This window comes from Nyctibius grandis, chromosome 8 (assembly GCF_013368605.1).
Source record: "Nyctibius grandis isolate bNycGra1 chromosome 8, bNycGra1.pri, whole genome shotgun sequence".
NCBI lineage: Eukaryota > Metazoa > Chordata > Aves > Nyctibiiformes > Nyctibiidae > Nyctibius > Nyctibius grandis.
The window spans coordinates 248,285-264,803 of record NC_090665.1 but is presented as its reverse complement, the minus strand read 5'-3'; the positions used below and the strand labels follow the sequence as shown (position 1 = coordinate 264,803).

The 16,519-nt window shown below is 46.9% G+C and overlaps 2 protein-coding genes across 4 annotated transcripts in view; one reads left to right on the top strand and one right to left on the bottom strand.

The window, feature by feature from the left end:
• The window catches only part of RNF13 (ring finger protein 13), a 31,619-nt gene extending 25,828 nt beyond the window's left edge, over window positions 1–5,791 (bottom strand). Inside the window, exon 1 of the mRNA XM_068406498.1 lies at window positions 5,705–5,791. The gene's annotated coding sequence lies outside the window, so the exon portion shown is untranslated. The remainder of the gene's footprint in view (window positions 1–5,704) is intronic.
• A 597-nt stretch (window positions 5,792–6,388) lies between these two features.
• Window positions 6,389–15,463, top strand: COMMD2 (COMM domain containing 2). Of its 3 annotated transcripts, none has more exons than XM_068406278.1 (7): window positions 6,389–6,596; window positions 7,703–7,858; window positions 10,972–11,076; window positions 12,103–12,180; window positions 12,675–12,757; window positions 14,069–14,242; window positions 14,716–15,463. In XM_068406278.1, exons 2-7 carry the CDS (start codon window positions 7,750–7,752, stop codon window positions 14,911–14,913), a joined length of 747 nt encoding a protein of 248 aa, XP_068262379.1. In that variant the 5' UTR covers window positions 6,389–6,596; window positions 7,703–7,749; the 3' UTR covers window positions 14,914–15,463. The 3 variants fall into 3 exon arrangements, with proteins under 3 accessions (XP_068262379.1, XP_068262380.1, XP_068262381.1); XM_068406279.1 differs by having other exon boundaries at window positions 7,673–7,858; XM_068406280.1 differs by lacking the exons at window positions 6,389–6,596; window positions 7,703–7,858; window positions 10,972–11,076 and adding an exon at window positions 11,862–11,951.
• Window positions 15,464–16,519: the final 1,056 nt, after the last annotated feature.

Below are 16,519 nucleotides of genomic sequence, written 5' to 3'. Positions count from 1 at the left end.
AATGACACCTGCACCCTCACTGAAGCCATTGAGAGTATCATGTTACTCTCAAAAAAACCCCAACAAACAAAAAAAAACCCCAAAAACTCCACAACAAAAAAAAAAAGGCAAAAAAAACCTAACCCAAAAAACCCCAAACAAAACAAATATTTGCATGAACAGAACTCTGAACTCCCTCTCAAGTGTAACACGTGCATTAACTGCAACGGTAACAGATTTCATTCCGTAATCTCTCATACTAAAATTGGCCAATTTTGCAATCATACACAGCTTGAAACCACAAAACTTGGCCCATCAAATACAACACAAACGTTAAAGATCTAATGTTTGAATTTTGAACATTTCCCTGCTCTCCAGCAAAGACGGGAGGTAACGCTTCAGGTAACAATCCACAGCACTGCTCAGCTTAGAAACGCAGTATTCTTTGAAAGGGGTTACAGGCTACTTTCCACTCGTCTTACCAAATAACTGTTTGTCTGGCATCAAGGAGAGCCCCAATCTAGGCAACAAACATGATTCAGGCTGAAATGTCACTTCCATGACTGATAAAGGCTGCTCCTTAGGACCACACAATTTATTGCATGGCTGTAAGAGACCAACGTCCTCCACAGTTACTGCAGGGCCCCCAAATTTATGCTCTCACAGTCCACAAACATATGAACAACGTGGTGCAAATCCGCAACATTCACTAAATATCACGTTTAGCATGGTAAGAAACAGCATCTCTGCAAATTTTAGTCTAAAATGCTCAATACCACGTGCCTACGGGCATTTAATCCAACGCGGGTGTTTCGGCTTCTAATATAAACAAGAAGCAATTACACAACACGCACCCAGATGAAGGTAAAAATTCTACCAAATTGCAAAATCAAGCATCCAAAAACTTGGGTTGGGCAAGGGAGGGGAAGAAGTTTCAGGCTTCCCTGTAGCTGACTTATGTCGTTTAGTGCATGCCACTCACGTCCTGAATGAAACAAGGTTCTGTAGGGGAAAAACAGGAGAATGTGATTTATTAAACTACGTAGCCATTTCTACACAAAAGGGCCAATGGATAAACTGAAGTTGCACAAGTAACCATAAATGTGGCATTTCCTCATTTCTGAGTCCTTGAATTTCCTCATAAACTGCATCTGCTAACACTTCTCCCCTCCTCTTAGGAGTTTCCTACTGTTTTTAAAGGGGTTTCAATTCCTGTACATATACCTCCCACAGCTCGCAGTAACATGGGGGTTTGAGATTCAGCCTTAATTCGTGCTGTGGAGAAACGCAGCCAGAACTGGAGGAACAGTTAGCTGACAAAGGGGCAGAGACTTCCAGAGGGGAGAGACGTGCAGCTGGGTAAGAATCCTGGCCAGACGCCCATCTGCCTTCTCCCCCACCCCTCATGAGCTACAGGTGGGGGCTTCTGTCCTGTACGATGTTCCCAAAACACAGGATGGATCACTGCCTCGCCTCTCTCCCCCACCCCCCCATGAAAGAATTAAACCAGTGTTTGTTTTCTCTCTTTACTGACTTTACCCTTCCACTTTCTCTTCCCCAGATGTCATTCAACATTATTTCATTAAAACAGAACTCAACATCAATGTGCAGTTTCACCAAAGTGCCAGTATAACACGGTCTGCCTCAATACTCACGAAACACAACTGTATGAGCATTATACGCCTTTATAAGCATACTGACACGGGAGAGGTTTTCTGTATTTGCATTTTAAAATAACACATTTTAACTACGTAATAACCTAGATCATTCAACAGCAGCACTTCCATCTGCAGAACTTGAGAGACAACAACTCGTCCGTTTCTGAGTGCCCAAGGTCGCAGGGACAGCTAGAAACACACAGGCTTAGAGGGGAAAGGCTCCGTGGGATCCTGCACTGTGATCCACCTGGACAACAGACTCTTCATCTGCTGGACACGGGCTTAAAGAGTGACAGAGAACCCCTTCACGCAGAAAGGTTATTCCAAACAAAGCTACTGAGTGAGGCAATACATTTTAGTGTCTTAACAAATACTGTTTTGTTTTTCTTTGGACTGTCTTAACAACAAAATCTCTTCAGAGCAAGGAACAGTGACAGAGAATTACCCTAACTCAGCCTCCCACAGCAGCCTGTTGCTTATGAACTTGGGATGCAGCGAGAGGAGTGTACAGCCTGGTCATCACTAACTCCCAGAAACTCCCTGGCATCAGGAACAGCCCCAGAGAACGGTGGCAGTCACTGTTCATGAGGAGCAGCCAGCAGGAACCTCCCCTGAGCTCTCACTTCCAAACGCCTTTCACTGCAAAAGCACAGCCTAATGCCCAAGATCAGGACCTCTGCTCTCCACTGACGAGTTACGGCTGACAACTTCTTTTTGTACTGCTGCTACAGTCATAATCCAGTCTTAAGACAGTGACCAGCTGTCTACAGAGGAACTTTAGACCCCTCTGAGGCTTAGCTATAACATTATTATGTGCAGGCAACCTCTTCAGAACACAGAAGTACAAAATATCTTATTCCCCTTATAAAAACCTCACACCTCAATGTGATCAAGCTAAAAAATCCAACATCCAAAATTCCAGCGCATTCAACAAAGAGTATGTGATCCAGGACACCTCCTACTCCAGAGTACTAAACAAGCAACAATTAAGTGCTACATTCAGCATGAAACCTAACCACTTCCATCGCCGAATTTAAAAGAATCGCTTGGTCCACAGATGGATGATTAAGCCTCTCTAGCGATTCTTCTAGTTTCACAGTAAGAAATTACTTGAGATGACATAAAATTAAAATAGTGATAACACAAAACAACAGCAAGTACACTGGACTCAATATTGCTATAATGATTTCAATAATTCAGGGGCAAGTTTTAGAAGCAGATAGTACGTGCTCAATAATATCATTATCAGAGCATCTGGATCTCCTGTAATTTCTTTTAGTGGAGGAATTAAAAGTACTTCACAAACAATTAACCTCAGGTCATAAAAATTGTTTGTATGATTATTGAAAACCTCCATATTGAGGCTTCTTATTTAAACGGTTCCATGTGGATTTTGTTTTCACTTGACTGCGATATTTCATTCTGAAAATTGTAACTTTGCTGACTTAATCTAAGAAATCACAGCCAAAACTACTATACTCTGTTTCAGAATCAAGAAACACCTAAGAACTCCTGTTTTCCTGTCCTATCCTCAGTGGGTTTCTTAAGCAGAAACCATTGTCCCATGATGTGAGGTCCTCAGCATTAACTAAAGCAAATACTGGAGAGTCAGATTTGATTTAAACTGACACTAACATGAAGATAATTAAAATTCATTATTACTAATGGGAGGAAACAGCTGATATTTTCAAAAACAGTTCTCATGATTCTGACTTGGCCATTCAGACATATGATGCTTTGTGAAACTCCCAACCGGTTAGGGGAACAGAAGTTACAGTCACAGGAACCCGTAATGAATTATGAAATCCATGTATTTTTATTTCTAAATTAAGATTTACCGGTTTCTCTCATCAGCCTGCCCTAACAAAGAGGATGTTGGTGAAACTGGATGGATAAAGAACAATTGTTCAAAAAACACAATCATTTTTACTATGACAGAAGCAGCAATGCACTTGAAGCTATCACAGTATTTTAATGAATACCGTAAATTCAGCACATACCTTACAACACAGAGAAAGCACTAAAATAGTATTGAGCAAGGTCAGAAAATACCAGAATTAAAGTTGTCCTTGCAAACAACATGCATGTACAGTGCAGTCTTCTCTGTCAGTCAGTGCACACAGATTCTTCCAGGCCCAAGAACTATTGACTCCAAAGCAAGCACAGCCTCACAAGTCCTGAAATTCCATGCCTCGTTGTAGACTACATTCTTAATTGAACGAGGCAGCTTATAGTACACAGAAATAGATGTGTAATTAAAGACTATACCATAAACCACACGAAAGAAGTTAAACTTGACTCTGCATTAATCTTCAGCACTTCACCCCTGGTTTTCCAGTGTCTATAGACAAAGTTCTCCTTAAGCAACTGCGGGCGTTTTGAGAGTCGTTTTTTTTCCTTCCTGCTCTGCACCCTAGAAGTCACAAAACAAACAAAGCCTGAGGAACTACATCCCTGTCACAGGACTGAACAGGATCACCAGGCCAGAACCGAGGAGGTGAAAACGTGGGGTGTGCTGCATCACAGTGTATCTATGAGCAGCAAGACAACCACGAAGTAAATACACTAACTTGGAATACATCATACCAGCTATTGCCCATGGAGATAAGGCAGCAGTACTATCGTTGTAAGTACAATAGAATACATTCCTGAGTACACTTTCAAAGGAAAAGGAGAGCGGAACGTCCCTTCTCACTTGAAGATCAGGACGGCTAAATAAGCTCGATACAAGAACAGACAATACACGACAGATACATCTACCTGCTGTACTGGACACTAAGAACGCCTTGCCCACCTCTTAATACATTAACGGTATTGTTTGTGTTAATAATAATGAGTTATGAAACACACAGTGTTTTTAACACCAATACACTGATGCCCACCAGAGTGGAAAACATTCCTCTGGATACAGTCCCTGCATCCTGACAAACATACCAGCTTCATACCTGCCAACGTGAACAAGCCTTGGGAGCACGTTTAAAACAGATGTTGTGAAGAAATTACATGGCTTGGGACAGAGATAAGAATACTCAGAACTTTTGGCAACTGTCCACAAGCCAAGCTCCACAAATAAACACCAAATTTTCAGAAGTTTGTATCTGGTCAACTCAAAACGCATTTCACAGCGGCAGACAACACAAAGCAGTCCTTGTCCACATGGTTATGCTTATGCTTCAACTCTCACAAGAAAACAGCTCTTTCCCCTCCCACTGGCGAAAAAAACTGACTCGCACATCTGTATTGAACAAACTTAAATTCGATTTTACAGCCAAACGGGATGACAGTGCTTACAGTCACCACAAAAATCATACGAACATATAGAAACTCTGTCCTGCCACAAACTCAGCGACAACATTCTAAATGTCCTGGTAGGTTAGGCTGCACCTTCCAAAATTCCACAAGCAGAGGATGAACAAAAGTTACACAGATAACATCAATAATTTCCACACATATCCCCAAAACCCCCAGGGTCTCTGGCTTTTGGCATTTTGATGTCATCACATCGTTAGTGACCCAAATCTCCACCTAAGATCTATCCACAGAACTGAAAACTAACGCACGCAAATAAAGTCCAGTGTTCAGATCTGATAAGACGCAGGAACTATTCCTCTCAGTTTGTTTTCATCTCTTCACTACCGAGCTGGTTGTCAGCCAGCCAGACTCCTCATTATCTTCCGAGCACAAGCAGCACCTCCGCGCAGCAGCCCCAGAGGAGCCCCGCACCCGGCAGCGCTGCGAACCGCCAGAGCGGGGGCTCGGCTGCCACCGGCCTGGAAACGGCGCCGGGAGAGCGCTTCAGCGCCCGCCGCGGCGGCCTGCGGGAAAGGGCAGCGCCGGGCCCGGCGGCCGCGGCAGGCAGGCACCCGCGGCGGGGCCGGCCGGGCTCCGCCTGAGCCGCACGGACGGGCGGCCCCGCCTCGCCGCTCCAAGGGTGGAGGCGAGTAAGCGCTGCGCAATGGGGGCCGGGCCCCGTAATTCCTTCACCGCCGCGCAGCCAGCGCGCCCGGCAGCAGGGCGGCGGCCCGAGGGGACGCGGCGGCCGCGCACTCCCGCCCCGGCGGCCTCACCTGCGGGCCCGGCGCGGGGCCCGGCGCGGGGAGCGAAGGCCGCGCCTAGGCCGCCTCCATGGCGCGCTCCGTCCGCTCCGCGCCGCGGCGGAAGTCCCGCCCCGCCGCCGCGCAGCAAGAGGCGTCGGCCGGGGCACGGCTATTGCTCGCCCGGGCTGCCGCTCAGCCGCCGGCGCGTGACGCGGGGCGGGCTTAGCAGGCGAGCGGCGGCCCCGCCCGCGGGGTGAGGGGAGGCGCCTCCTCTGCCGCGCCGGCAGGGGGCGCGCGCGGCGCGGGGGCAGCCGCGGCCGCCTCAGCCTCAGCCCCGGCCTGGGCGGGTGGCGGCGGCCGTTCCCCCGGGCCTCCTCGGCCGGTCGCCCCGTCAGCAGCCGGCGGGTTCCCGGGGGAGGCGAGGGGCGCAGCCATGTCCGCTCTCACGGCTCTCGGTGCTGGCGGCCGGCGCGGCGCGGCCTCCTCGGCGCCTCGGGTGCGGCGGGAACGCGGCTGGGCCGAGGCCTCGCCTCCGAGCTCGCCGCGAGCGTGAGGGACAGCGGGGCGGCCGCGGGGGTGCGCGGGAGGCCGCTGACGGGGGTCAGCGTAGGCGGCTGCTGCTGCCGGCGCGTCCCTGGCGCCGGGCCGCCCCTCCCTGCCCTCACCTCGGCGGGGAGCCCGCCGGCGCCTGTGGGGGCTGCGGGCGCGGCCTCCCCGGGCACCTGCCGCAGCCTGTGCGGGGCGCGGGCAGGCGGGGGCCGCGCGGAAGCCGAGCGGGCTGGCGGCAGGACATGGCATTCCAGCGGTGTGGGGGCGACGAGGGGCTTTTTACCCCTCCCGTAACTTTAGCCCAGCTCTGCGTTTAACAAAACCAAAACCAGCCAGAAGAACACACTTGAGAAATGTCAGCCGAGCACAAAAGGTAAACAGGATGGGAAGGGGGGGAGTAAGACAGCGAGGTGCGTGCTGGTCTCTTCTCCCAAATAACAAGTGATAGGACGAGAGGAAACGGCCTCAAGTTGCACCAGGGGAGGTTTACATTGGATATTAGGAAAAAATTATTCACCAAAAGGGTTGTCAAGCACTGGCACAGGCTGCCCAGGGCAGTGGTGGAGTCCCCATCCCTGGGGGGGTTTAAAAGCCGCGCAGATGTGGTGCTGAGGGACATGGGTTAGTGGTGGCCTTGGCAGTGTTGGGTTAATGGTTGGACTCGGTGATCTTAAAGGTCTTTTCCAACCTAAATGATTCTATGATAACTTGCTATATTATGCCAGTTACCACTTTTGCATCCTTCAGGGGTTAACAATGTCTCATACTTAAGAAAATAACAAGTGAAGGTCCTTTTCCTTCAATGTTTTGCTTTAACAAAATAATATTTATGGAAAAAATCACGCAGCCTTTCTCTAAAATTGTCTTCTGTACAGATTTGTGTCTTCCTTTAATTACTCTTTTCCTTCATGCGTACAATAACACTTTCTCTGGGCAAGATGTAGGATGTTCTATCCACATAGAAAGGATATGCAGACTAGAATCATGACTGCCTCACCAGCCACTTGGAAGCAGTATGAATTTTTATCCTTTGACCAGATTCACAACGGGTGAAGGAACTTAACTGTATTTGAAACATTTTGGCTCTGCCAAACCGGCTGCTAAGTTTCAAAGCTGGTGTGGTGGGGAGTAAATAGCAAGTGAACAGGCATTTCTCAGGTCAGTTTTGTTTCACTGGAAAGCAAGGATGTAAAAAACACTGTTGTTTTTAAAGGGGTTTTTCCTACAAAACATGAAATGCAGGAGTACTTAAGCTGCATCCATTCTTATTTCGAGGCCAGCTGGGGAGCTAACAGCACTTACACAAATTAGTGGAGATAGCTTTTGCATAGACCTTTTTTCTTCCATGGAATGTTAAAGTATTCCACAACTTTGTCCATTTTCTGAACTCACGCTTGGGCTATTTTTAAACGGTCATAACTAACACAGGGTGTTTACATGATCAAACAGTGTGTCTCTCTTCTGCCTGGCACACCGCAGGATTCCTGAGGGGACTGGATGACTTCTAAGTAAAGGCCTTCACAAAGATGATCCCACCAGTTTTGTGGCAAAGGAGAACATCACCATTTTGCAGCTGGATTTTATGTGCCTACTTTATTGAGCGAATCCTTCCAGAAATTTCCACGTGCCAGTTAGGTATGTAATATCTTCATATTACCTGTTGGCTCATCTTATGTTTCCAGTCTGTGACTTTGCTTAATTCTTTTTCCTTGCCATGTATAGCGTGCATTTCTTCGGACTATCCTACTCATGCTCTTATGGCACAAAGGAAACAAGCTGCCATTCTGAGACAAATATCAAGATTCCTAAAGTGGTTCACTTATTGTACGTGTAGATATTCCATTTTTCATGCTTGTTATCTCCTCCATCTTATTTCTCTTCTACCTTCTCCCATCATTTTTATACTTGCTTTTCAAGCGTAAGATTTGTATGCCTTTTTCTCACTTCTAAACTTATTTTGTAATCACCTTTAGCTCATGATTTCACAGTCTGTTACTGTACTGTGTTCTTAAAATATGCACACACATATACGCACACATTCACATTTCTTCAAGGTAAACCAAAGGTTTTCTGATTTCTGGCTTAAAGAATTTATCCAAACATAATGGAGATATGTTTGTATGAAAAAGATAAAAAAATATAAGATAAGCTGTCCCATTTAGGATTCACTTCTGTACTATTTTTCTGGAGAAAAAAATTCACCAAAGTTTTTCATTATATACTGTATATGTTCTGTAGAAACACACACCAAGTAAAACTTGTCTCTTTCTTGAAATTCCATTTAGCTGATGCATTAACTCTTGTGAGGCTGACTGGTCGATGAGCCTGCTGAGAGGAGACAGTGCATTATCTGTAATTCTACCAGCATATGTGTATGTGTGAGGCATTTCTAGGGCTGAAGGATGTATTATCCTAAACAGCAAAGCCAAACTGTTGGCCAAGAGAAGAGTAGACAGAATTAATCAATTTTCCTGTAGTCACTTGATCTTAAATATGAGTAGAAGAAGATGGCAGTTTCCTGCAAAAAAAAGCTTAATATTGATCCACCAAACTTTAATATTTGTAGAGAGATTCCTTACATATCCTGGTAAACAAATATAATGGAGATCCTAATGGATGTAATCTTCATCCTATTTCCATGAAAAAATTGGTCTTTGCAAAAACTTATTTTGATAGTTTGTCAACTGGTTAGAGATCCCACCCACATTCACATACAAGCTCCAGTCTTTCAAAGTTGTTTGCATTTGGTTGTGGCTGCAAGATGAGAGGCGGGGTTGAAACCTGTCTGAGCAGAATTCCTAGGAAGAATATTCTGTGGACTCTGTTTTATTTATGGTAGCTTTAAAGGGAGTATCTTTTTGAACATCTAGATTTGCTTGCTGCTGAACTGGAGACAGCAGGAAAATGTGTGATTTATTATATGCTTTCAAAACACAGTTCCCTGGTTCTCTGCCAAAATACAAAAATCAACAAGTCTTACTGTAATTCAAAGATGATCTGTCAGCATAAAGTACCCTTCAGACCAGAAATCACAAACTAAATGGAGAGGAAAAAATGATGCATCAATAACTGTAAGTAAAAGTAATGGTGAGCAAAACAGACCAGGTTAACAAAAGTTACTAGGAAGGGAGTTACGTTACACAATTTCTCTTTTTCGAATTGTGATGGATTCTATGGCGGGGGTTAAATGCAGTTTGGAACATTGGTGAGGATGTCTTGAAATCAGAATTTCCGATGCAGTGCGAGTACTGCTGTGTTCATGGTATGTAACCTTAGCGAAGCCACCCAGGCCTGTCTGCACTCCTAAACTTTCTGGTTCAAGCCCTAGAAATAGTCTAACCATCGTAGCATGGAGTATCGTACTGGTTAATTCATTCTGCAGTAGACCTAAGTTTCTCCTTGCTTTGGTATTGCCATCTGTGACTGGGGATCATGTTATTTCTTACTTCAGAGTTACAATATTTTACGATCTTTTGTGCTCCTCAGATGAAAAGTGTTACGAAAGCAGTGTTATCTTTTAGGGGCCGATGCTGGCTAAGAGAGGAACTGTAGGCAGGACACTGAAAATTGCTAAGGTAAACCAAACCATCAGCTGAGCAGGCAGAGGTGCTGAGCAGGGGTTAAAACTGGCAAAGGACAGGAGGAATCCGGAAGGTTTGGGTGAGGAGTCAACAACTGAGAAGGGCAGTTAGTTTCTGAACTGGTTTTTTTGGGTTTGATTCAGCTTCTGGTTATACCAGCCAGAAACTGGTTTAATCCAAAGTAAAGACTCTTTAATTATTGTTTAGCAGTACCAGTGAATCGTCTGTCCTGAGCAGAGTAGAGGGGAGATTTAGATGAGATCTTAGGGAGAAATTCTTTGCTGTGAGGGTGGTGAGACCCTGGCCCAGGTTGCCCAGAGAAGCTGTGGCTGCCCCCTCCCTGGCAGTGCTCAAGGCCAGGTTGGATGGGGCTGGGAGCAACCTGGTCTGGTGGAAGGTGTCCCTGCCCGTGGCAGGGGGTTGGGACTGGATGGGCTTTAAGGTCCCTTCCCACCCAAACCAGTCTGTGATTCTATGAGTAATACTTTCCCAAGTTCAGGCAGATGTACCAAGTAGAGAATGCAAAAATCTACTTTGTAGGTTGGAACAAATACGGCAGGGCTGTCTGTGGAGTGCACAGGTCAGGTACGTAGAAGGACTTGGCAAATAAAATTATTTGGATGAGTTAATTAGGAACTTCACTGCTTTGGGTGTGAACATCTGCTGGAAGGTCATGCTTGAAATCCAAAAACTAGAAACAAAAGTCTGCAATCCTGCTGTACCGCCAGAAGTTGTTTTAATTTGTGAGCATGGCTAAGAAATTACATTCCCTTCACACTGATTCACAGCTGTTGCCTCTGCTTTCTCCTTTATGAGTTTAAGTAATGTGAAGCTGTCCTCTACAATCTCCAGAGAACAAGTGCTGGAGTGTTACATTTAATATCTCAGAGTCTCTGACATCTCTGCGTGTTCCTGGGAAGCGCTGGCACTCAAAGGAAAGGAAAGGAAAGGAAAGGAAAGGAAAGGAAAGGAAAGGAAAGGAAAATGAATCTGTAATACATTTTCATGTCTTTTCATAGTAGGAGGTCTTGGTCCAGAGATCTACTGACCATCGTTAACCAGAGCACTTAACGGGATGCAAAAATTTCCTGTAGATGTAACTATGGTAATTTATAAGTTTATAAATTGAAAACATAATTATACTGGAACATATCTATCTGTTGGCAGGCAGAACATTCACCAGGACGTGTGGGACAGCTGGAAAGAGTTCTCGACTGCCTGTCTCGTGGAAGAGCTCAGCGTTGCCCGAGGAAAAGGTGCTGCTTCGGTCTGGTAACAACACGCAGTACAATATTGTTCTATTCACATTTTCCAAACACCGTTCTGCTCTAAAACAAACCCTTCAAAGGCTGATCACCTTGTTTAACGAAATGAACTGTCTCCTGAAAGAGAAAAAAGATTTCTGAGAAGAAGTTATGCATCGTTCTAGTAACGTAGAACCTGGTTGCTTTTTTTTTGGCTCTATTTAACACGGTAGGAATCCACGTTTTTAGCATGTGGGAACGCGGAGCCACCTCTGCGCAGGTTCAGCACACAAACGCGGTTGTGGACCAGCCGCGGGACATGGCAACATCCCCCGGGCGTCACCGTTGTCCCTCGAGCTTGGGCCGTGCCTCACGGGGCCCCTCGGGGCTGCGCGGGCACAGCGGCCTGGGACCGCGTGTGTACGGGGGAACGGGGTGACCAGGAAGCGAAGGGCAGGTGAAATTATGATCTATGACGTCATTTCAGCACGGGTCCGTGAAAGAGGCATGACGTCATTGCAGCGGCCACTGCCGCGGCGCCCGCGGTGTCCCCCCAGCCCGCACGCTGCCCCCGCGCGCTCCCGCACCAGCGCTCCCTTCGTTCCCGCAGCACGCCGGCTCCCCGGTGCCGCCTAACGGCCGCTCGGAGGGCGGTGACGGGCGCAGGCACCGCCCCCCCGGAGGGAGCCCGCGGCTGCGGCGGGGCGGGGGCGGCTCCTCCCGCACCCCCCGCAGGGCGCCGCCCCGGCGGCCGCCGCGGCCCCGCGCATGCGCGACCTGGGCCCCGCCCCTCCGCCCCCGGGGCCCCGCCCCTTCCCGGGCGGCGGCGCGCGGCGATGCTGCTGGTGCTGTCGGAGGAGCAGCGCGCGCACCTGGGCTGCCTCCCGCGCGCGGGCGGCGCAGGTCCGACAGCGCCCCGCGCCAGCCGTGAGGGGGCCCGGGGCGAGCGGGGGCGCCGCGGGGAGGGCAGGGCCGGGCCGGGCCGGGGGCGCGCTGGGCGGGTGCGGCCGGGGCCGTGCGGGGCCTGCAGCGGAGACACGTCCTCTCGTTTCAGCTGTCGGCGAGCTGGGGCGCCTGGCGGTGGAGCTGCTGCGGCGGGGAGCGGCGCCGCGGGCCTGCGAGGCGACCGCCAGTAAGGGCCGGGGGGGGCCGGGCGGGGGGGCGGCCGTGGGGACTCCTGGGCGGGGGCGGGAGCACGGGAAGCGCGGGGACTCCTGCGGCGGCCCCGCAAAGGGCCCCCCGAGGGCTGCCGAGGGCCCCGCTCTGCCCCGCAGCCGCCGGGGGGGCGGTGTGTGCGGCCGGGCCGGGCGGCGCTGCCCGGGGGTGCCCGTGGGCTCTCCCTGCCCGCACCGCATCCCCACGCCGCTCATCCCGCACCAGCGCGTGCAGCGCTCTGTTGTGCCGTGAGAAATCGGTCTGGGTTGTTATTGGGTGGGTTGGTTGGGTTTGGGTGTGGGATCCAGCTTGCTGTTGATCCCCTTACATTGTTTGCAGGGTGCACAGCACTCTTATTTTTCTTTTCTATGCACATTTTACACATTAGCTTTGGGCAAATGTGCAGGTTTGTGTGGTTTTGCTGTGGCAGCTTAATAAGGAACTAACAGGTACTTTGTGCTTTCTTTAAAGGAAAACTTAACATTGGCGTTGACACGGTTCAGCATGGGGTGGAAGGACTAACGTACCTTCTTACGGAGAGCTCCAAGCTTATGGTGAGGATACCCATGTGTGATGAACTCGGGGATACGCTCAGGGGGTGTTTTCTGAACACTTACAGCTCTGACGGTACCGATGAATGGGGAAACCTAGTTCAGAATTCTGGTGACCTGTATTCTTTTAATGTAAAGAAAAAAGCATCTCTCACACTATTTTCTTATTGAAACACTGTGTCTGTGACTGGAATCTGCATTCAGTGTCTGAAGGTAAAACTTGACAGCATATTAGTAGTGTATAGCAAGAACATACAGTGACTTAGTCGGTATAGAGAAGCATTCTTCAGGATTAATCTCTGTCTAAATAACAAAACTTGAGCAAAGATTTTCTTTGTTGCGCAGCTGCTGTGCAGGATGTGTGCGGCGCTGACCCCCTGCTAAGTATTCCTTGTGTTTGATACGGTAGGCTTGAGAGCTTTTTCAGCTCCTGACAGGAGAAGTTTGGCTAAGTAGATATAGTTGGATAATTACTGTTTCCATTGGAAAGACTTTTTACTATTGATACAGTAGAATATTTGAACAATGAAGACGTGGAGGAGGAATACGGAGACAAGTAATTCCAAACAGAACTCAAGCAGGCAGTGTTCTGAAGAGCAGGTGGGGAGGGGATTGAAATGCTGCAGAATCGTCCCTTGAAGTCAGGTGACTGGACTGACTGCAGCACGTTACGGTAGAACACAGCTGATCCCAGAACGTGTTTGCAGTGTGAATGCGATGTGTGGGTGTGACATTTTCTGTTGAATAAAGAACCGCGCCCACAGCGATGAACCAAGTGTCTCCAGTTCAGCGCAGAGGCATTGACCTGTGGGAACCAGCTGCTTGGGGCCACCTGCATTACTGTAACATCAGCCTTAAAGTTGTGCCTGGTGTTCGCTTACGTGTGTGTCTACACGTTCAGATCGTTTCAGAGTATTTATAGTTGGAGTACCAGTGTTATGTTACCGTACTGCTGAGGAATTGATGATCAAAATACGTACTTCATGACAAAGCTCAGATGCTTTTTTGTGTTCCATTTTGTTCTCTGATATAAGGCTTAAATGTGAGGATGTTGCTTGTTGTTTTTTAAAAAAAAATACTAATCTAAGACTGTTCCTGAAGCTCATGCAAATCATCAGTAATACATCAACATGTGTAAATCACTTAAAACCTGGATGATTTGTTTTGTCCGAGCTGTAGGATTGTCCTCACACGTTCCTGCAGGTAAACAACTACACTGTACATATGTAATGTTTACTTACATTTTTTTTTTGTTTCTTGACAAATAGTGATTATGACACAGGTCCGTATTAAGGCCTAAACTGTTGTTTCTAGATTTCTGAGATAGACTTCCAAGATTCCATTAATGTTCTGGGATTCTCAGATGAATTGAACAAATTATTGCTCCAGCTGTACCTTGAGAACAGGAAAGAGATCAGAACCGTTCTCAGTGAGCTGGCACCCAAGCTTCCCAGCTACCACAGCCTTGAGTGGAGACTGGATGTGCAGGTAACTTCTGTTGTGTTTCCACTATTCTGTATTTTACTTTACTTTTTTTTTTAATTTCATAAATAACTACTAAACAATGAATTTATATTATTTAAAAGTAATTGAGGAAGCAGTTTTTAATGTATTTAAAACTGACATAATTTTGTTACTGCACCAAAGAGCACTCATTATGATGCAAAGTGTTTGTTGCTTTATGAAAACTGAATTCATGGCTCCATTGGTGTTTTAAAAATGATAGCATATGCTAAATATATTCAGTCTTAACTGTCACCTAATTTTCAGAAGTACTATGAAAGCATTGATTAAAGTGGATTAGTATTGCTAATGATAAAATTAAATAATAGATAGTGTATATCTTGAATGTGGATGAAAAGGATTTTTAAACAGTCCTCGGAGCAGGTCCTGCAGACCCACTGTGAGCTGTGAACCTGTCTGTTTCCCTGCTCCCATTTCATCTAAACTCCCTCCCGCAGCTTGCAAGCAGAAGTTTGAGACAACAGATCAAGCCTGCTGTGACTATAAAGCTGCATCTGAATCAGAACGAAGATCAAACTGCCCAGGTGTTGCAAACCGACCCGTCTACGCTCCTCCACCTGATTCAGCAGCTGGAACAAGCGTTGGGGGAAATGAAAACAAACCATTGCAGGAGGATCGTGCGCAACATGAAATAGTATCGATTCGTGGCTGTTGCCTTACTGACAACTAGAAACAATGCTCACAAACACATTTTGAGGAAAAATAAACATCTGGACCAGGTGAAATGCTTTCCTGTGCCAGGATCTTGAGGCAGTAATCACAGGCTGAATGTGCTCTGTGCTAACTTCACACACCTGCCTGGCATGAGATAGGTAACTGCTTTTGCTTTACTTGCAAACATAGAAACTCAGCATTGCTATGCTGGGAATTTCTTTAGCTCTGAATTAGTGTAGTTCTACTTGAAGAGCTTTCCTACATGAAGTAGAGCTGTCTCAATATTCCATGAAGCTGCACATTTATATTTACATTTATCAAGTATTTTTTTTCCCTTGGTTTTGCTTCTGGTTTGAAATAAAAAAAAACCCTATACTGGTGGAAATGATACTTTCCAGGAATGTTTCTTCCATCTAGACGTGTGTAAGAGGACATGTGGGACTACTGCCCTTTCCTCCAAAGGGTTCCCTCAGCTCGGAGGCTGGGTGTTACACTGCTTTTCTACCCTTCTTATGTAACAAAAGTATAATGTAACAAAAGTATAATCCAGCTAACGCTCTCGTTGTAACAAAGCTAACTCTAACCCCTGCTAGGCAGCCTCGGGCTTTCTGCAGGGAGCACTCACCATGGAGAACCCCGGGGCCTAGACATAGGTCAGCGTCCTGATCATTCCTGTGTGTGAAGGTGATCTGAAAAATCGCACAAGTAAAACCATGGGCAGATTAATAGCGTTACCTTCTGCTAAATCTGATCTTCATGATGTGATGCAGCAATTTCTGTTCCCCTGTTTGGGTAGTGTGCTCATGAAGGAAAGCCTGGCCAGGTGTTGCAACACAAATAATGCTTTTCCATTTTTAAGAAAAATGTCTAACAAAGGCGATGTCAAAAGTCACTTTTCAGTTGTATTCTAATGCAATGTGTTGTAGCTTTTGTGACTAAGGTTAAATAGTTTTACTAATGTTTCACTGTCACTAGTGAGGGTGCATCATGAAGCCCTTAAAGTACATTGGAAAGGACAGAGAGGCAAGAGAGAACCTTAACATACAGATTCTGGCTATAACCGTATATTTACTGTCTTCCATAGCAGCACCATAAATGTCTGTATTCATTGAATTCCTACATGCATTATTTTCGTAGTGTTTGGAATTTGTGTACCTTTGAGAGGTTCTGCTGCAAATGAAGCCTGCATGGCAGAAGTGCTTTTAACACTGCCACTCCAAAAAAGTCTGTTTTCTAGAATATGCAGTTGCTTATTCTCCAGTTGCTTTCTGTAGCATGGTGATGGTGTGAGCAGACTTAATTTCCTCTCCCATCTGTGAATCAGCAACGTGTTTCACTTACCATCCAGATGTGGTGACTTTTTCCATAGCATCATAGAATTTTCCTCACATACAGTATGTGGTAATTAAAATGTGATCAGATGTTGCTCCTTGGGATTTCTGATCAGTGTTTTTATGTGCCTGGCGCACATTTTCAGGTGACGTACAGGAACAGCCTATATGTAGGCCAGTGCTTGCTCCTTATTCCATCTCTCCTCACTATAGCCATAGTCTAGAACTCATGGCAGCAAAATAGATGTTTTAGATA